Source organism: Benincasa hispida, chromosome 7 (assembly GCF_027475165.1).
Source record: "Benincasa hispida cultivar pf3 chromosome 7, pf3_genome.v1.1, whole genome shotgun sequence".
NCBI classification, from domain to species: Eukaryota; Viridiplantae; Streptophyta; class Magnoliopsida; order Cucurbitales; family Cucurbitaceae; genus Benincasa; species Benincasa hispida.
The window spans coordinates 24,184,019-24,206,004 of record NC_143484.1 but is presented as its reverse complement, the minus strand read 5'-3'; the positions used below and the strand labels follow the sequence as shown (position 1 = coordinate 24,206,004).

Sequence of the window (21,986 nt, the reverse complement as noted above, 5' to 3'; positions counted from 1 at the left end):
TTTTATTTCTTTGTCATTGTAGACCACGTCTTAAAAGACATCAAGGAAAAAAGGTATGTATACAAAGAATTTATACGTGGAAAGTTCTTTTTTCTTTATTTCTTTTTTCTTTTTTCTTTTTTAAGGTAGAGAGAGTATGAAAATATTTGGAAAAAGATTAGTTAGAAGGGAGCTAAAGTTAGAAATTTGTAAAAGAAAGTATGTGTAGATAAGTTTGTGAGAAAAGAGTTGGTATTCATGCATGTAGAGGAAGTTAGCATAAAAAAATAAAAACCATGAGCAAAATAGAGAGAAGTTTTTAAGTGAAATGGGCATAAATATATTCTTAATTGTTCCTATTTTTACACTAATATAATATTGTCCATTATAATTTTGAAGTATAAGTTTTTTTGTGTGATATTCATATTTTCCCCTAAGGCATAAATAATTAATTAGGAAATAATTAGATTTTGCCAAAAGTAAAATAAGGATGACTCTATGGTAAATTCAATGAAGAATCCTAACCATTAATGAGAGATATGGTATATCTATATTTATATATATATATAAGGAAGGATGGTGAAATCATATATATAATTAGATTTTTTCATACTTAAATTAAGTTTAGATAAATTATCAATTAGCAAAGATAAAGGTTTAAATCTCCCACCTAACGTATAGTGAAAGTTGCGTTTGTGATGGTTGAAGAAAGATACTCTTTTAGTCTAGTTTTCTTGCAAACTGGACAAAAGAGAGTTCGTAGAGATGAGAGATTCAAATCACAAACATCTTAGTCACTAACACATACTATATGTCAGTTGGGTCAGGCACGTTTTAATCCTCATCCTTAAATTTAGACACTAAAAAAATATATAAACTAAAATGAAACAAAATCCAAATTATATGAATCAAAATAGTATTTTAATAGATGAATAATCTATAAATTTCATGATATTTAACTAATTATTAATACTTATTAGCCATGTCATATGAAAAGCATATTATCATCACTATCTACAAAGTCAATATTTCACAAATAAAAGTTCAAGCTATAGGTAGATGGAAGGATCGTTTTTCTAGAAGTGTTTGAAAATTTATGACATTATATACTTAAGAACGATGATGCCTTGGTTAGGGCAAAGCTAGAACATTAGGGTATTTCTTTAGGGTATATATATTTCTTAGATGTAGCACTTTCAAGATAGAGATACCTCAATGATATGAATGCATTTAAGACTCTTGCAATAACTTTTTGGAGTGATTTAAAAAGGATTAAAATCACTTTTTTTTTCATATTCAAAATTTCAAATCATTCTTTTCATTATTTAAAGGGTAACGGTGATCATTTATGAAAATCGTATGATCTAATATATAAAATCGAACATTAAGGCTCTGTTTAATAACCATTTAGTTTTTTTGTTTAAAAACTAAGTCTATAGACACTCATTCTACCTCTACATTCCTTGCTTTGTTATCCATATTTCACTAATGCTTCAAAAAATCAAGTCCAAATTTTTCTTAAAATTATAAAATATATATATAGTTTTTAAAACTTATTTTGTGTTTGTTGAATTTGACTAAGAATTTCACAAGTTTATTTAAGAAAGAATTGAAGTAGACCATTAATGAAGTGAATTTACGAAAAAACCCAAATTAAAAAAAAATAATCGTAAGCTAAACAGGTTCCTCCCCCATCCTACTCTCCATCCTTGTCCCATTTTTTCTTTTTTAATTTATTATTATGATTATTGTTTGTATTATTATTATTATTATATTTAAATTTCAAATTTTACTATTTAATGGTCAAGATAATGAATATATATATATATGTTTGAATTAAATATTTAGATTTAGATTATATATATGAATAATTTGATAGTTTATTTCTTTAAAAAATCAATAAGTTATTATTTAGTTTGAGAAAATATGAATAATTTCTCTATAAGTTTATATTGTCTAATTAACCATATAGATGAAAAACCCTTAGTGTAAAATTTAACTATTTAATTAAATTTTTCCATGGTAGTTGGTTTATTTATTTTTTTTCAAAAAATAAAATAGTAAAAACGACATGGAGAACATGATCGCTATAAAGTTAAATCGAGTATTTCGCTGGAATGAGAAATGAAATGAGAGTGAGAAGGCATCTTCGATCCCCTATTTACACCAAACTTTGAGTATTGACACCGGATCGTCAAGATTTTTTCTTTTTGCAAAAAATATAATTTCACAAATCATGATGAAAAAAGAAGCTTGATCGTTGAGTGTTTGTGCTATTTTATGAATTATAGTCCATTGATTCTCACATTTGTTTCAAGAGATATGTCGAACCAATTAGGGATAATGATTTTTCCAAAAAAAATTCACATGAAATAATAAAATTATTCTAACGCTGAATTATTCTTTCCATCTTCTCGTACTCCTAACAAGATATTCGCCTACGGTATATATAAATAATAAATTTAGCTCATTTTATCTTTATATTCTATATATTTTTTCCTTAGCCTCTTGGATTTACCTTAAATCAAATATTATTTATGACAAATGGAAGATTTTGTTTATAAATAAATTGTTTTTCCATCTTCTAATAATCGACCAACGATGTTTGCCTTTAATTTCACTCTCATTTTTTTTTAAATATAAGAAAATGAACTAAAATATTTTTAAATATAAAAAATGAATTAAAATATTTATAAACATAACAAAATTTTACTATCATATATCTAAGATAGATCGCGATAAACTACTATCTATATCTATTTATATTATGATAATCTATCACAAATAGATTATGATATTTTATTATTGTTTATAAATATTTCCTGTTTTTTTTTTTTTCATTTAGAATAATTTTTCTTATTTAAACTCAAAGTAAAAAAGGAAAACAAAATAATACAAATTTGATCATCGAATGTTTTAGAATTATATTTTAAATCCTTATATTTGTCGATTTAAGCATAGCCTATGTGCATCAATTCCATTTCTATTTAGATTGCTTTTGGATTCTGTCCTATAAAGGGAAAATTTTTAAAAAGACGGCATTGCCAAGTTTTTTTACTTTCTAAATCTACTCATTCAAAATTACATCATTTTTTTTTAGTTTTTAAAAATTGGCTTGCAATTTTAAAACATTTTTAAAGCTTAATTTCAAATACAGAAAGCTAAAAACAGAATTGTTATCTGTGCCCATTTGATAACTATTTGACTTTTTAAAATTAAGATTTATTCCTAATTAATATTTTCTTTTATTTTTTTTTCCTTTATTGATTTTTTGGTATCTATTTATTCACCTTTGTAAAAGGTTGATAATTGTTCTAATGATTCTATAAAATATACAAAATCAACATTTTAATTGGTTTCTGAAAATTGTACGTTTACTCATAATTTCCTTAGCATAGTTTTTATTTTTCTTAAGTAAACATTTGAATTTTTAGTTAAAATTCAAAAAATAGAAACAACATTTCAAAAGTTTGCTTGAATTTTGAAAATAATCCTAAAAAGTAGATTATGAAAGCTTGAAATCAATAGATGGAATATGTGTTTGTAAACTCCGATCATAACCCACCAGAGTTGAAATGAAACCCGAGGGAGGGGGCAGCATGCTTACCGAATAACAAGACGAGGTCATTGATCTTTACCCTAAATAGTACACTATATATATAAAATTGTGAAATTCGTTATATAAAAGTGACAGTTTATAACCTGTATCTTGCACGAAACCTCAACTCCAATCCCCTTTTAGTGCAACGAATATCAACTTTGGTTTCCAATTTTATGAGTAAAAGATGCATTACATTACATTCTTCATACTTCAATCAACCACAAAAAATAGGAAAACCCACAAACCCCACATTTAAATTTCAGCATTTTTATGTCCATCTAAAAACCATACCAAACTGAAAAAATAACAAAACTTCTTCCCCACCGGTTAACCGCAATCTTTCAACTAACTACTAAAAACTTTGCCACAAACCATCATTAAGAATTTACAACTACTTAATTTTTTTTTTTAAAAAAAACAACAAATCGACCTTTTTCGTTCTTCCCACATTTCACTCTCTAAGTTATCAAAGATATAACGGTGGAAAAAGTACACCCAACTTTTAATTACTAGAAATCAGACGGTCCTGTTTATAAAAATGGCAAAATCTAGATGAACAACTAATAAAAATACATACTATATGTAGGAATATTAGAGTTGATATTGTTTTCAATGTTTATTAACTAAAATTGAATGGTTCTAACCATTAGTAAGGGTGTACAAACATGGAATACAATGTCATTTCTAATGTCCCATCATACCATATATATTTTTTAAAAAGTTATATCTATGGGATTAAAAAACAAACTCTATTTTTGGGGGGAGGGGTGGTCATGTACGTTTTCTTTTGAGTTTGTTGAAATTGGGTTTCATAAGTTGAGATTGAGTACCTGTGAAGCCTTGGTCTCGGGTCAGAACTGGCACCAACGGGATTGGTGGCTTTTTTGTTGGAGCATTTGAATCAACCAAGCCAGTGCTTAGAGTATTAGGAGATATAGCCTTAGTTCTTTGTCTTGGTGCCTCAAGTCTCTCTAAAATCCTTGACGTTTTCACACCCAATTGTCTGTTGCCATCTGGAAGTGAGAGAGAAAATCCATCCGATTTGTCTTTCGAAACATAAACTGGACAGGTTTCAGAGAATTCATAGGTTACTAGCTGCTCCCAAGTTTCAGCAACTCCAGCTTCTGTGCCATCCATTGCGGTTACAATTTCAATGTCTTTTATGGAGTTCACAGTTCCTTCCAAAGAATTTGGGCCGTTCGATTCACCGGCGCCATCCATTGCGGTTAGAATTTCAACGTCTTTTACAGAATTCACAGTTCCTTTCAAAGAATCTTGGCCGTTAGCTTCATTGCCGGAGGTTCCTTCTTCTGCTGTAGGAGTTAACGACCTGTGTACACCAAGTTTTATTTTTCAGCTTTAATAATCATCGTTATAACCAAAATTTCAAAAAGTAAATTAAGGGCTACGCAATTGGGCGATACAGAATGTGGGCAATATATAATTTTTTAATTGTTTTTTTCTTAGATGTGATGACATATTAAGTTGGATATATGTTAGAATATCTTGAATATGTTATCTGGTGTTTTAAATGACCAAGTACATGGAATCTCATCGATCGATTAACGATAAGTTGTATTTGCATTTGTCATATTTACTTTGTTTATGATTTTGACCCTAATATTTAGAAAAGTATTTAATATAAACTCTCTAAAACTAACTCTAGAGGCACATTTGACATGTAATCTGAATTATTTTCTCTAAAAATAAATTGTTTCCTCCACCCGTGGACGTAACTAATACACTGTTAATGAATCATATAAATTTTTATATTGATTCTCTATTGTTTACATTTTCTATTATCTTTATTTGTCAATTTCATAATTACAAGAAATCCCCACAAATTTCCTTGAAATGTGGGATGTGACACACAAATGTGACACATATTATTGTAGGCGACAATGTTGTATGTTATCTTTGTCTCTAGGAAATTATTTGACATTATTTAGATTTCAGAAAGGAGGATAATCGTAGTCCAGGAAGCTCTTCTTTAATTAGAAAATCAAGATAGATTAGATTTCGTTCGACTCTGACAGCTTTGTTTTAGTGCATTCATCACCAATCCGGAATGTAGAGCCAGCTAGGATATTATATTTAGAATTTGTTTCTAGTTTTGTAATTTGATTCCAAAACCTTTTTTAAATCTTTTCCAAACTTCGGAAACTAAGAGAAAAAATGTATACGTTTTTAGCATGCGACTAGTATTTCAAAAATTTCTTTTAACCAGTTGAAAACTAAATAAAGAAAACAGAGTTGAAAATAGTTTTCAGAAGTTTTTTTTTTAAAGAAAATTTAACATGTAATAAATTAAATTCATTAACACCTTAGTTAATGTGAAAAAAAATTATAATATAACTCTTGGTATACAATAGGGAGGGAGAAGAAGATTAGTACCTGAACTCCAAACTATCTTTCACAAGAACGTTCAGTTTTTGGTGGAGGCCTCTTTCATGCATCAACGGGTTGTAGTCTTTTAGTCCAACCTGCAGATGAGAGAGAAAATAATTTTTAAACCCCACGAAGAAATAATTTAAAAGAGTACCATAATTGCATCTTAGTTCTTCCTCAGTTTATATAATAGTGCACCTAGAAAAGTTTGAAGGAAAATTCAACCTTCTCCAATGAGACTAGAATGGAACTCCGGATCTCCTTGCTAACATGAGTGGTAATCAAAGTCTTGATGTCTGGTACATAGCAAACTTCCTCAGAGCCGGCAAGACGCTGCAATTTTCCTTTAATAATTCAGAGATAAGCTGACAAGAAAGCTAAACCAAAATTGTGTTTTGCACACTTTGTAGTTGATCATGGGGAATAGATTCTAAATCAAAATGATAAAACACAAAGTCATAGGTCAAGACAATTATCATTACATAAAGGAAAGAACACACTCCATATATCATAAGAAAGATTCGATTATTACCCTAAGAAACATTGATCCATTTTGTGACGGTTGTAGAATATAATAGCAAGGGAAAGTAGATTCATTCAAGGTCTCCATATTCCAATTTGAAAGGCAAACCAACCCCTGATCTAATGAGTGGAGAGCACCACAAAGTCCTTGAAAAGCTACCAAATAAAGAAAGGAATAAAGAAGTAATAAAAAAAAATATCAGTTTCTTATGAAACCAGGGGCGAAGGGGTAATATGGGGATGTCATATAAAGTAGAGGTAAAGCACAATGAAACAAAATAAGTCGAGGTAGTCCTATGCACCTAAAGCGTTCAATGCAAACCGATCATTGCCTGCTGAAGCAGATTCTAACTCACATAAAGATGATGGAACTACAACATAAGCGGCTCCCATAATAACACCTACATCAAACTGTCAAAACTTAGAAAAAGAGATTCCTTAAATAGTTGACTACATTTTAATTGAATCATTGATGACAGAAGTTAAAGGTTGGGAAGAAAATAAAAAATGACCACCAGTCTTTAGTGTACGTGCAAGCATTGATATATGATAGTTTATTATCTATGTCATGTCCTGGGTTAGTCAGAAAAGTCACCAACCCATAACCTTCAAGTCAACTTAAAGGGTAGCAGGGATAGGGTTTTTATATTATAAAAATTAAAGTAGGTAAGATAACCAATTATTAATGATACTTTACATAACGGCTATAAGTAACAGTGTCTAATTTTCATTCGGAAAACTATTTCGGAAGATTCATAGATATACGACGCAAACATGGGCAGCCAACAGAGTACGAAGAGTAGTAAATTGAGCTCAAAAATCTTCTTCCACGACTAAAGTAGTGGAGCAACAGAAAAGGAAAGTATCAGACAAATGCTAATTAGCATACATTCCCTAATATCTCAAGGAAAATTCCCAAATTGTAAACATGTCAACAGGGAAGGCAGATGGGAGGCAATTGACAAAAGATGAGCTTCAGAACCAACTTACTTTCGCATAAGGTTCCCAAGTTGGTTCGTTGTACGATGTCAAATTTAATTTGTGAAGAATTTTGTTGAGACTTGGTAAGGCACTGAGCTGATGGCAGAAATAGGATTGTTTTCTCTCCAACTTTCGTTGAGTTTTTTATTATGTCAGAGGTATCCAGAAAATCCCCGCTAATCGCGCAGGAAGATTCCTTTATCCCTTTTCTTCTGTAGACTTCTAATGGCATACCATGGCATCTGCATGTCTACAACATTTTCAGTAACAGTTAAAATTCTTACCCACAGCCTAAGAATACAGAATAAAGCTACCAAATCATTCAATTTGGTAATTGGTATTTGATATTCCTACTTAGGAGAATATGAAGTCTATAATTGAACTCCCAGAAATGAAAATTCAACATTATTATACCATTTCATTTTGCAACATTTACAAATAAACATACAAACTTGAGCTATTTCTTTTTATTAGAATTTTGACCATATCCGAAAAGAGCTAAAATGATATTGAAATATTAAAGGTAAAAAACTACCAGATAAACCAAAAGTTTTTCGAGGTACTTAGATCCTCCTTTTTGAGAATTCTCTCGCGCCCAAATTCACTCACCAGAATAATGTATACCTCTTCTTCCTCACTCACTCAATTTATAACAAATCCTCTACCAACTGTCTAGACTCTACTCTAATTACTACTATATCGTTAATATCTTAATAATACTCCAATAGCATCCTATCAAAAATTGCTTTTGGAAAAAAAAATATTTAAAAGAATAATACAGTTTGGAATCAGGATAAAGCATGGTACCGTCAGAAAGCTTCAAGAAGTAAGAAGGTTATTTTCTCTACTGCCAGGCATAAACGGAAATGTTGGTTTTTTATGATTGATTCATTGACTCACATCTGTAATGCTTTTACTTTTGGTTTCTGATTGTTGTTTTCACTTATCACAGTTAATTTGCTATTTGTTTTTATGAGACAGTTAATTTGGTACTGACTGTTAGCTTGGGCGTTAGGTTAGACAACTGGCGTGTAAACTAACTTGATATATACTTTTTACATGGAATTTAGTTGTAAGAGTGTCAAGTTTGAGTTTATGGTCGATTTTATTCGTCTCGTTTCTCTGTCAGAATTCCAATGAATGAAATTTCTCCCTCTCTGATTGAAAAGTGGATGTAAATTTCTCTCGAACCACTATAAGTACTTGTGTGATTCTATCCTCTTCTTCTTAATCGCGTCTCGCTTCTGTTTCTTTGATAACTATTGCTGAATTGTTGAAAATTATCGAAACAGGAAATAGTCCATGAAAGCTCTCATAAACTAATGAACTTGGATATATTTTTACTTCTCTACTGAATAAAGTTGAATGAGCTTATCAGTAACTACAAGAAAATACAATTCTCTTAATTCTCTCCAAAAAAAAAAAATAATAATAATAAAATTTCTATTTATAGGACATGGAGAATAACAAACAATGGAGGATGGCTTTCCAACCAAAAGGTAAAACCGATCTAAAAATAACAATTAAGTTCTTATTATTTAAAATTTGTCATAATGTAGTCCCTATCTCTAAAAATCTAATATAGGTGGAAGTGTTACCATTTATTATTTTACAATTTAGTCACAATAGTTTGTAAGCACTAAGCAGTTCAGCGATCTTTCTAGAAAACCATAATATATAATTAGTAAGAAAACCACAATAAATCTTAATTATATTTTACATAGTAATGAATAAATCATTCCATTGTTATACTAGAGAAACTAGATTTTTACATACTAAATTGCAGGAAGTAGATTGTTACAAGTTTGAAACAATGTCGATGAATTCAATAGTTCAATAAAAGTATTGGGCCCAAAAATACTTTTCAACCCAAATTTATTTTCCCATCAGAATATGCAGAATTGATTACTCTAGAATTACTTTGACGGTAAAAATTTTAGATAAGCAATCAATAATCTGATTGACAGAATATACCTGACAAGGGGAGAAACCATCAATCATCTGCGTGACAGTCATATATAAGTTGCAGGTTATCTGGTTCGTGGAATAAATGAGGTTTCTTTTGAAATCAAAGCAAGCCAATAATGGTTCTTTCATATCATCCTTGAGGTCTTGCAACCATCGTCTCACAAGGCTTTGAAATATTCTGACATCTGCAAATTTGTAAAATATTTTAAACATTAGCTTCTTATTTCAGCTCTATCCACTGCCAATAGACAGATACGATGGACTACATATAGGAAATAACAGAGGATTACAATTTGTGATGTGAAGGTCCCTAACAAGGTTAAAAAAGGACCCATAACTACAATAAACAATTATGGTTAAACAGACGAATAGACAATGAGGAAGGATGATTTCTTAATGAGGGCCAACTAATAGATCAAGAGGATTGATGCTGATATGCATTAGTCACTCCCAGTTGTTAATGAAGTAATATCCTTGATACAATTTTCCCCATCATCAAGATTGCTCAAGGACTTCCATTTTTACATTAGATCAGAAATGGTTGAAATTCTCCAGATGTAAATGAACAAGATATGCACCAGCACCAACTACTAAGAATTTGTGGAACTGTTGCTTCTTATTAATTAAAAGTAATCACGTGAAAGATCACCACATTACTCAACGCCCACAGAGTAAGGACATCTCATGAACTCTCAACTTAATTTCTTTTTACTTGATATATGTGTAGGATAGTAAACTATTGTTCTACGTCTACCTGGAAGATATAATTTAAGAGAGAAGCCATCAAAGTCCGAAATACGTCTTACGAGCCCATTAGAATCCTCCTCTTCAATGACGTTGAGATGGCTCGACTTTTGCTTAAAGATCACAAACTCAACTGAAACGCGCATATTAACCGCCTCCTGAGGAAATTAAAAACACAATCCGAAAAAAGAAAAAAGAAACCCTTCAGCGTTATCATCCAAATTGAAGATGGACAAAAATCTTAGCAGTTCAGCGAAATAAATTGCCAACCATAAGTGTCCTTTCCAAGTTGGAATCCAAATCATAACGTGCAGATGCGCTTAGTACAATCACTTTCCTCATTACATCTTCACCTCCCCACGAGTATAGAACTTGATCACTTAACACAGCCGATAATTTCACATCTATCAGGCAGCAACCAAATTCAATTCATAAACATTCAACAGAAATGCCAGTAGAGAGCAGTTATGAAGAGAGATACCGCGACAAGAGAGGGTTTCATAGCCATTGATTTCGGGAATAAAGGCATCGGTTGGCAAATTCCCCACAGCACGATGGAATTCACGGAGACTAAAACTTCTATGAGGACTGTACGCAACCTCCAACTGTTCAATTCAGCTAGTCAAGCAATTCAGAGCCGAGAAAACTAAAATTTCAAACGCCTTTGATCTAATAGCGCCTGTCTATCTTTGTGTGTGCGAGTCAGTGAAAAGTTTTTGCAGATCCATACAAGAGCGTCATCATCAGGAACAGAGGAGACATTCTTCAAGATATAGCACAAGCCGATTCTAGCAGCGGATGATGATGATGAAACAGCATAGAGATTGGCGAGCTGCAACAAAGACTAACATATGAACACGGAACAAAAAAGAAATCGTGAGATTCGTCAGCCGGAGATAGAAGCAAGATGAAAGATTATACGAATCGGAATCCAAACTGTTCTTACATCCGTTAAGCCGGCGAGAATGGGAGGAGGTAAGGTTCTCAGATCAAGCAGAAAACAGAGCAGCGCCATTTTAGGTTGAGGAGCTCGTTTTCACTTTGCTTGCAGTTGCATTTGCCATTGATTTGGCGGGAAACTGTTGAGTACAAAGACGAGCTCAAACGAGAAGGATTCTGAACCTGGGCCCGGCGCTGTGTTTCTTAACCGCTCTCGGCCCATTGGAAGTGATGAATGATTGGAATCAGGTTTGCGCTTTCTACGTTAATAGTCTATTTAAATATGAGTCAACTAGATAAATAACAAAATTTAAGTTTTCATTCGGATGAATAGCAAAAAAAAATTTTTAAATTATAAAAATTAGAAAATAAATTAGAAAATTAGAAAATAATGATCAACAATTGTCAAAACTACCCCACATGGAATTCTAAAGAAGTGAGAGTTCCAAAACCGTTTGAAAACAACAAATACACTCTACCTAGACAACTATCACACACTAAACAATGCATTCTGACAAAGTGCCTGATCCACGTGTACAAGAAATAAACTGTTTTCTTCAATACAGACTTGCTCCTAAAAAGTAAACCTACTCTAATGGGAATATAAGATTGAAGGAATCGAAATATTAGAAATCAACTATTTTAATGTTGTCCTCAGGAGGTCGGGAAGAATGATTACTGATTCATTGTTCAAATATAGTGTATTTCTAGTGTTCGGGGCAACAAAGATATGGTCAACCCTTACACATAAATCAATTTGAGGGGACTGTGATAAAACTGACATCAACCACAAAATATCTTTATCTTCAACAATCCTAATAATATTTGAATTGGTAGAACCAATATGGTACATTGTCAAACGAGATATAGTTAACTCACTAGAGTGAAAAAAAAATTACCTTGGATATATTCCAAAAATTGTTGGAACCATGAATTTGATAGAATATGCACCTTAAAATTTCAAAAATCATGATAGTGAGAATTCTCATCCCATCGACCATCAAAGATGAGTCTAATTTGTTGTAAAATCATAGCAAAAATAGTAGCTTGTTAAAAAAACCAGAACAAGTGATATTTCTTTTTTCCAAATCGTTAAAATAATAGCAAAAACAGTATATAAAACTAATTTATTAAGAATATGAGAATGTACGACTAATTTATTAAGAATGTATATAAAAAAAATTACCTTGTATACATAACTCGATCCTATTTTTTATTCTACAATTACATGGTATTTGTAGTTTCATCAAATAGAGGGACTCTAATAAAACTAACATCAACCACAAAATATCGTTATCTTTAACAATATTCGAATTGGCAGAATCAATACAGTACATTATTAAACTAAATATATAGTTAACTCAACGAAGGGAAAAATTTTACCTTGGATATATTCCACAAATTGTTGGAACGATGAATTTGATGGATATATGAGCCTCAAAATTTCGAAAATCACGGTAGTGAGAATTCTCTTCCCATCGATCATCAAAGAGGAGTCTAATCCATTGTAAAATTATAGCAAGAACAATAGCTTGTTAGAGAAATCACAACAAAACCTAAATCGATGAACACTTTGTGTGAGTAACAAAAGTTATGGCCATTTTTTTATGAAATGGTATTTCTTTTTTCGAAATCGTTAAAATAGTAGCAAAAACAGTATATAAAACTAATTTATTAAGAATATGAGAAACATATAGCTAATTTATTAAGAATGTATATAAAAAATTATGAAAAACAATTCAAAGATTTGAATAAAATTAAATACATATAAAGTAATGAAAAACCATTCAAAGATTTGAATAAAATAAATGGATAAAATAAAAGTTAATAATATATGATATTTAAAATATACTTTGGTAGAAAAATCTGGATATTTAATTATGATGAGATTATTTCGAAAAGTGATTAAACAAAATCTAAAATAATAATAAAATATGGAGATTATGTTAACTACATGACCAAAATTAGGAGGACAATTGTTATTGAGGAATATCAACAATTACTCCGTATACGTAACTCGATCACGTTTTTTATTCTAAAATTACTTAGTATTTATAGTTTCATTAACAACAACTACTACGAACCAAACAAGGAAAAATCAGGGATTTAGGAATTTGTGGCCATGTGCATGTCACTTGAGCTGACATAAAACTTATTCTTGGGCGATTTTGTAGAATGAAACCTTAAATTTTGCCAAATACCTTATAATATATTTACGTCTAATTTTTTTATTATTTAAGAATGTTATGTAGACTTCTTAATTATACAAATATTAGGTTTCAATTATTATTATTATTATTTTGTCCTCAACCTACAATCAATTAACAATATTTCAAAAAAGAAAACTAAAAAATTTCTTGATTCCCGTATAATTTTTATTTTACCCAACTTCTTTTTTCAAAATCCCCATTCACTGATAGAAAAGTATGGAGAGAACTAACAAAAGAGAGGAAGTAATATAAAACTCCAGTACTTGAATTTCATTCCAATTAGACCTTATATAGGCTCAAAGTACACCATAAATAACAAACTAACTACCCAAAACAAATAGTACAAAACTAGCACAAAGAATAGAAACCCTAAAAACTAGCAACAAGAAACTAAATATAATCAATTCTATTTTTAACACCCTCCCATAAACTAAAACTATGCAATTTAGTATTTAGTTTAAAGTAGTAGAGGAAACCACCCCAAGTAAGCTTCAAAGCTTCACAAATGTTGCTAATTTGAGAGGCTTGGTTAAAATATCTACCACTTGATCTTTACTTTTACAGTAGCTTAGATTGATAATTCCATCATTTGTAAGATCCCTCAAGTAATGGTATCTTACATCAATGTGTTTGCTTCATCCATGCAAGACAGGATTCCTTGAGAGCTTGATTGTTGATATGTTATCACAATGAATGATAGATGCTTCTTCTTACTTATAATGCAAATTCTCAAGAATGTTCCTCAACCAAATGGCTTGACATGCACATGATGTTGCTGCTACAATTTCAACTTCAATGGTAGATAATGTGACAATTGACTGTTTCTTAGAAGACCATGAGATAGCTCCTGAACCAAGCATGAAAACATACCCTGAAGTACTCTTTCTATCATTTAAATCTCCTGCATAATCACTATCGCTAAAACCAACAAGGTTTAGTTTTTCTCCTTTTTGATAAAGTATGCCAAGACCAGGAGTTCCTTTTAAGTAACATAAGATTCTTTTGGCAGCAAGGAGATGAAGCTCAGTTGGAGATTCCATAAACCTACTAATTAAACTTACAACATACATAATATCAAGCCTTGTAGTTGTTAAGTACATCAAGCTTCCAACCATTTGTTTATAGAGAGTATTGTTGACCTTCTTTCCTTCATGGCCCTTTATGAGCTTCAAATTGGGTTCAACTGGAATTGTGGCTGAGTTGCAATTCTCCATTTGAAACCTGTCCAAGCTCTCCAGTGCATATTTCTTCTGATTGATGAAAATTTCCGCTACTGATTGTATTACCTCAATGCCGAGAAAATAGTGCATCATCCCTAGATCTGTCATTTCAAACTCTGCCATCATGGACTACTTGAATTCTTTAAACATAATCAAGTCATTTCCTATGTATATCAAATCATCTACATACAAACATACTATCAAAATCTTGTTTGGATGTTGGAATTTAATAAAGAGAATATGTTCATATGAACATTTTTCAAATCCAACTTTAATAAAGTAGGCCTCAATTCGAATGTACCAAGGCCTAGAAGCTTGCTTTAATCCATACAAAGCCTTCTTCAAGCGATATACCTTTCTTGCATTACTCTGTTGAACATATCCAAGGGGTTGATCTATGTAAACTTCTTCATTCAAGTTACCATGTAGAAAGACTGATTTCACGCTCATTTAAATAATTTTCCAATTTCTTTGTGCTGCCAATGCTAGCACCATTCGAATCGTATCATGTTTTGCAACCGGAGCGAAAACTTCATTGTAGTTAGTGCCAATTTGTTGCTTGTACCCCTTTGCAACAAGACGAGCCTTGTATTTGTCTACTTGGCCATCTTTATTCAACTTCGTCTTGTAAACCCATTTAACACCAATGGATTTTTGCCCTTTAGGAAGTTCTGATAGCTCCCAAGTGTTGTTTTTCTCAATCGCCTTAATCTCTTCATCCATGGCTTGCTTCCATTTTATATCTTTGATAGCTTCTTAAAAAATTAATGGATCACATTTTGATAATAAATCATAATGGACAAATGCCTCATCAGAAAGATCACCACTAACCTCATAATCTTTCATCCATGTTGGTCTCCTTCTAACTCGTTGTGATCTTGAAGAACTTGCACATCCTATTTGAGACTCAGTAGCCTCAAGCTCAACTGATTGTTGTACTAGATTTTCAAGTTGAGGTGTCAAAGATTCATCACTGTCTTCAAAATTCATAGGTACTGTTTGTTTCTCTGAAGTAACTTCTGTCCAATTCTAAGTGTGTTCATCAAATATAACATCTCGGCCAATTACAATTTTACCTGTGATTAGATTGAACAGTTTGTAAGTCTTTGATTGCTCACTAATGCCAAGAAAGACACATTTTTTTACCTTTGTCATCTAGCTTCCTTCTCTTCTCGTTAGGAATGTGTGCATATGCAATGCACCCGAACACTTTAAAGTGATCAACTGATGGTTTACGCCTATCCCAAGCTTCTTGAGGAGTCATGTTTTCACCAAAAAAGTCGGACTTCGATTCAAAACATGAACACCCCAATTTACTGCTTCTGGCCAGAATTTCTTTGGGACTCTCCATTTGCAATCATACTTCAAACCATGTTGAGGATAGTACGATTTTTTCTTTCAGCAACACCATTTTGTTAAAGTGTGTAGGTTGTTGTCAACTGGTGCCGAATTCCATGCTGAGCACAAAAATTTGCAAATTCTTGTGACATGTATTCTCCTCCACGATCCGTTCGAAGGATTTTTCTCCCAATTTCATTTTCAACAAATCGCTTTAAAGCTCTTGAAAATTGAGAATGCTTCAGACTTTTCCTGCAAGAAATAAACCCAAGTTTTTCTAGAAAAATCGTCAATGAAAGAAATAAAATATTTTTCTTCCCATTTGATACTGGGTTTAATGGGCCACATATGTCAGAATGGATCAACTCTAGGGATTTACGTGCTCTCCATGCTTTGCCTTTTGGAAAGCTCTCATGATGTTGTTTGCCAACAACACAATCTTCACATACTTTTGTGGGAGGAAAAATTTGAGGAAGGCCAACTACCATTTGCTTTTGAGAAAGGACTTGCAAGCCTTTAAAATTCAAGTGGGCATATCGCAAATGCCAATGCCATGTGAGGTCTTGATCTACATTAGTCTTGAAACATAACTCCAAACCTTCTAGTTTGAGTGGGAACAACCTGTTCGAGGTCATTTCAACACAAGCTATCAATCCTCTTCTTGGATCATATATCTCACAGGCGTCTTCTTTGATAGTTATGACCCTTATCTTGTAGCTGTCCAACACTCAGTAAATTGCTTCTCAAATCAAGAATATAAAACACATTTGATATGATTTCAACATTGCCTTTTTCTATCTTACTTTGAATATTTCTTTTACCCACAACATTTACTTTAAAATTATCACCAAATGTCATAGTAGCATGATAACTTTCATCCAAATGAGAAAAGAGAGACTTGTTATTACACATATGATTGCTGCAACCAGTGTCTATACACCATATGTTAGTTCCAAACTCCTCGTGGTGGTGGCGCGTCATCAATAGAGTTTCTTGCTCCTTTTCCTCTATAAAATTGGATTGCTCTCCTTTTTCATGGTTGAAGTTGGTTGTGCATTCAGACTTGTAATGACCAAACTTATGGCAACGATAACATTGAATGTTGGACTTATCAAGTCTCGAGTTGTTGTTGGATGTTTGCTTGTGTGGATCATGTCCACTACCTCGTCCTCTTCCTTGCCACCATCCACAACCTCGACCATGTCCTCTATTTGATCCTTTCCCTACAGAGTTTTCACCATGAGTTGAAGTTTTCTGAACTTGTTTTTCGGTTGGACCTGTATTTGACGTCATTCTCTGCTCATGCACAAGTAAAGAACTTTGTAATTTATCAATTGATAATGTATCAATATCTTTTGATTCCTCAATTGAACAAACCACATATGCAAATTTAGAATTCATCGACCGAAAAATCTTCAAAACCACATCTACATCTTCAATCTTCTCTCCATGGATATGCATCTTATTTACTATAGCCAAGGTCCGTGAGAAATACCCATCCATGGACTTACCTTGCTTCATTTTAAGAATCTCGAACTCAGCGAAGAGCTTGGATCTGCTGTCTTTTCACCCTTGTTGTGCCTTGATACTTTTTCTTCATGAAGTCCCGAATTTGCTTGCATGTATCCTTTTGCAAAATGGTCTCCAAGATGGCACGATCAATGGCTTGGAATAAATAATTCTTTGCCTTGAGATCCTTTAATTTTCGTTCCTCTAGCTTCTTTTGGTCAGCTTCTGACAAGACAACTCCAGCAATAGGTTCATTCACTCATGCTTCAACAATGGTCCAATAATCTTTGGACCATAAGAAATTCTCCATTAACATGCTCCAGTGATCATAATGACCATCAAAACAAGGAATTGTTGGTTACACATAGTTGTCTGAGGCCTTGTCTATGCTTGCTAGCTATTGTAGAAGATAAAGGAATGAGAGTTGGTTTAATGGCTAAGAAAAACGATATCACAACCGGGCTTTGATACCACTGATAGAAAAGAATGGAGAGAACTATGAGAGGAAGTGATATAAAACTTCAGTACTTGAATTTCATTCTAATTGGACCTTAAATAGGCTCAAAGTACACCATAAATAACCGACTAACCACCCAAAACAAATAGCACAAGACTAGCACAAAGAAAAGCAACTCTAAAGACTAGCAACAAGAAACTAAATATAACCAATTCTATTTTTAACAATTCTCTCTCTATCCCTCTTTCTCTTTATCTCTCATCTTCTCCACCTTCACAGCAGCCCACTGACAACCACACTGGCGAGAAAATTCCCAGCAACCATACTAGCGAATGGATCCCTGACGACCACACTAGCGAGCGGATCACAGCAACCCACCGTCATTCTCTCCACCTTCATAGAGTCCACTAGCGAGTGGATCACCGACAACGACATAATATATTCGAACGGTACTGGGCAACAAACAACAAACTTGAACAATGCACGACTCGACTGGAATATTTGCTTGACTTTGCAGGCTCGAACAGTGCGTGAATTGACTTGACGACGGTCATGTGGTGAACAGTTAAAAGGCGACAGATGGGTGTGGACGATGGATGATCGAATGTTGATATATATATATATATATATCAATCCCCAAGTATGATAATTGTTATATGATATATATACTATGATTTGTGTTGAAAATTGAGTCTATCGGGGATTCTTATACTATGGTGGAGATTTTTTTCTATATCCAATTACTTTTAATTTATGATATATAAATGAAATTTATAATATATAATATATATTGTGATTTACATTGAACTTTCGAAACTTCTTAATGGTACAACTATCTATTTGAGTACATTTATATTTCATATATTGGTTAGAATATTTGCAAACATATAATACAATATTCTAAAATAAATTTAAAAAAAAATCATGAATCCGCCAAAAAAATTAACAAGTTGCTATGAAATCAATCGTATTTGAGTACATATCAAATATATTTTGTGGGATTGTATCAATAGCAGTGGAAGCACAAGGATCATCTAAGCATTCAAATTCACTAATTTTGGCATAATACAAAGCATGCTTCCTCCAACTGCAATCTTCTCCATATCTTGTTGTAGACCATCTCAAGATCTTCCCCACTATTCTCTTGAGGCTCTAGATTGAGTTGTGGGACTCAAAACAAGCTTGAATCAAGGGATGAAGGAGAAAAGCTCACTGTAGCAACCTTTGTTGAAGAACTTTTCTTCAAACCGAATTTACTCTCAAAATTCTGTAGATTGCATGTCTGATTTTCACTCAAATCTTCTCATTATATTGCTGATCATCATGCAAAGAGAAGAGTTGCATGAGTTGCAGCTCATGCTTGGAGAAGACAAGGCAAATATATTGCTTCATGTGTAAGCTAGTTCAAAGATGGATAATGGAAAAACCCATTTTTCCATTTTGTGTTTTAGTTTTCCAATTTTTCAATTTTATCTAAAAATAAAATTTGTATTTAAAAAATCTATTTGATTTTAAAAAATAAAAAAATAATCAATTTCATAAATTAATTATTAAATAAAACTTAATTAATTTAATATCAAATATTAAATTAATTTTAACACATATCTAGGGGTGTACATAGTCCGGGTTGGGCCGGGTTGGAAGATTTTTGTAGACCAACCCAAAAATTCGGGTTGGCTAATAATGAACCCTATGAGTTCTTTTTTGGAGGGTCAACCCGACCCAACCCAACCCAACCCAAAATTTTCGGGTTGGGTCACCGTTTTGCTTTTTTTTTTTTTTTTTTTTTTTTTTTAAATTTGACTTTTTTTTCTGTTACTTCCTTAATCATTCTCTTCTCATTCTCTATTTGATTTTTGTGGATCAATAAACCTTCATATTTAAAAAAGTGAACTAATTCTAATATCAAATCAATTAATAAAAATTTAATAATAAAAAACATGTAATCTTTGTGAAATTTTAGCATTGATATTAAAATACAACCACCATAAATTCATTGATTCAATATAAACTTCAAAAGAAACTTCCTCAAATAATTCAATTCAAATGTTCAAGTTCAAAATCTCTACTCAAAGATACAAAGTTCAATAATAATCATTCCAAGTTCAATAAAAAGTCCAAGTTTAATAATAACTATTGGTTTGTTACATAAAATTCCAAATCATTCAAAAGCACCATGAGCATGAAGAATGACTTTTCCATTGAGTTTTCTTCTTCATCTTTGATTCTTTGGTCTCTTCACTTCTCAATTCCTAAAAAAATTACATATACATTAAACCAAGAGGATCATTTATAAATAATAATAATATTTGATCTTATGGTAATAAAACTTACCACTAAAATCATCATTATGCTCCAAATTCAATTCCTTATTTCAAAACACCAGAGGAGGATGGACTCTCTACAAAACAAATCATGCAAAATTAAATATATTAATTATGAGCATTAAACAGGTTAGATATGTACAATAAAAAATTCATTTAATTACCTGATTCAATATTTTCCCAAGTCTCGAACTCTTCAAGTTGTGGATGGAGATCTAGTAACACTGAGCTGCCACGAATCCAATTTTGTGTACATATCAAGGCCTCCACTGTTTTTGGAGTCAAAGAACTTCGAAAGGAATCAAGAATCCTCCTTCCTGTACTAAACGTAGATTCAGAAGCAACTGGAGATATCGGAACTGCCAAAACATCTCGAACAATTTTTGATAAAATGGGATATTTGTAGCCATTCATCTTCCACCAATACAATATCTCAAAATCATCTTTATCTTCTATAACCTTATCAGACAAATAAGAAGACAAAACATTCTCCACTTCCAAAGAACTTTCTTCTTCTCTCCCTCTTAAAAGTTATCCACGGATCATCTATATCTTCGTCCACTCCATGATCATCTTCATTTATATTGACAATTTTTTATTGTTGAGAATCATTGGTATTACGACTACTCGAAGTGAAGTGTTATGTGATTTGTAAAAGTCATATAGACGATACAAATATAATTTCACACTCTCAATCATATCCTTAACCACATCATTGTCATAAACATTGGAAAGACAATAATTCAAATACTTTAACTTGTACCGAGGATCAATGACCATAGCTAGAAACATCAATTTATTCATTTTTTCAAGTGAACCCCAATACTTATCAAACTTGGTCTTCATATTCGTAGCCATCATACTTAGAATAGAGTTGGTATTGTTGCTCCATTTGTTTAAAGCAAATTGAATTTTATTAACTTCTTTATAACCAACATTAGAAGTCACATATGAAGATCCACTTATCGTTGTGGTGGTATCATAAAACCTCTTTAAAAACTTATAAACACACCTACAGTCAACCAATCAGATGTACTTGAGGTCCCCAATCTTTTATTTCCACGATCATCTTCCTCGAAGTAATCAACAAAATATGAGTCTTCTTTCTCCTCCTCTAAAGTTCTAAAAGCTTTCTCAAATTTAATTGCATGTTCAAGCATTAAATAAGTAGAATTCCACCTAGTTGCCACATTTAAACAAACAAGAGCCTTACACTAAATTTTTTCTTGTTTCACGCAAGCTTTAAACTTTTCCATTCACCTAGGTGATGATCGAACATATCTCACAGCATTACGGACATTAGCAATAGAATCATGCATATCTTTCAGTCCATCATTCACAATAAGATTAATAATGTGGGGACAACGCCTCGTGTGTAATAGTTCTCCATCTAAAACAACTGATTTCCAACTTTTAAGTCTTCTCTTAACATAAGAGATAGCCACATCATTAGAACTTGCATTATCAACGGTGATGGAACAAATTTTTTCAATCCCTCATTCCAACAAACAACTCTCAATCATCCTCCCAATAGTCTCCCCTTATGATTAGCAACTTGACAAAAGCTCAAAATCTTCTTATGCAAAACCCATTCAGAATCAATAAAATGTGCAGTAATGACCATGTAGTTCACATTTTGTAGTGAAGTCCATGTGTCGATAGTAAGACAAACTCTTTGAGAGCTTTTAACTAGAAATGATTTCAACTTTTTTTTCTCCTCAAGATAAAGTTGATATACATCTCTAGCGATTGTGACACTCGATGGAACATCAAACTTAGGACACGAAACACTATATCTAAAACACT

The 21,986-nt window shown here is 32.1% G+C and overlaps 2 protein-coding genes and 1 pseudogene across 3 annotated transcripts; all 3 read right to left on the bottom strand.

Moving 5' to 3' along the window:
- Nucleotides 1-4,133: 4,133 nt before the first annotated feature.
- LOC120081876 (uncharacterized) lies at nucleotides 4,134-11,306 on the bottom strand. Of its 2 annotated transcripts, XM_039037051.2 has the most exons (12): nucleotides 11,130-11,305; nucleotides 10,914-11,027; nucleotides 10,665-10,788; nucleotides 10,454-10,587; nucleotides 10,194-10,341; nucleotides 9,446-9,624; nucleotides 7,481-7,721; nucleotides 6,793-6,891; nucleotides 6,501-6,646; nucleotides 6,194-6,301; nucleotides 5,975-6,063; nucleotides 4,134-4,910 (listed from the first exon to the last, which is right to left on the bottom strand). In XM_039037051.2, the coding sequence occupies exons 1-12, from the start codon at nucleotides 11,196-11,198 to the stop codon at nucleotides 4,352-4,354; spliced, it is 2,010 nt and encodes a 669-aa protein (XP_038892979.2). In that variant the 5' UTR covers nucleotides 11,199-11,305; the 3' UTR covers nucleotides 4,134-4,351. The 2 variants fall into 2 exon arrangements, with proteins under 2 accessions (XP_038892979.2, XP_090171837.1); XM_090315711.1 differs by lacking the exon at nucleotides 6,793-6,891 and having other exon boundaries at nucleotides 11,130-11,306.
- Nucleotides 11,307-14,042: 2,736 nt separating this feature from the next.
- Nucleotides 14,043-14,675, bottom strand: LOC120080990 (secreted RxLR effector protein 161 pseudogene; annotated as a pseudogene).
- Nucleotides 14,676-15,967: 1,292 nt separating this feature from the next.
- LOC150035052 (uncharacterized) lies at nucleotides 15,968-17,393 on the bottom strand. Its single transcript, XM_090315215.1, has 2 exons — nucleotides 16,570-17,393; nucleotides 15,968-16,142 (listed from the first exon to the last, which is right to left on the bottom strand). Exons 1-2 carry the CDS (start codon nucleotides 17,391-17,393, stop codon nucleotides 15,968-15,970), a joined length of 999 nt encoding a protein of 332 aa, XP_090171341.1.
- Nucleotides 17,394-21,986: the final 4,593 nt, after the last annotated feature.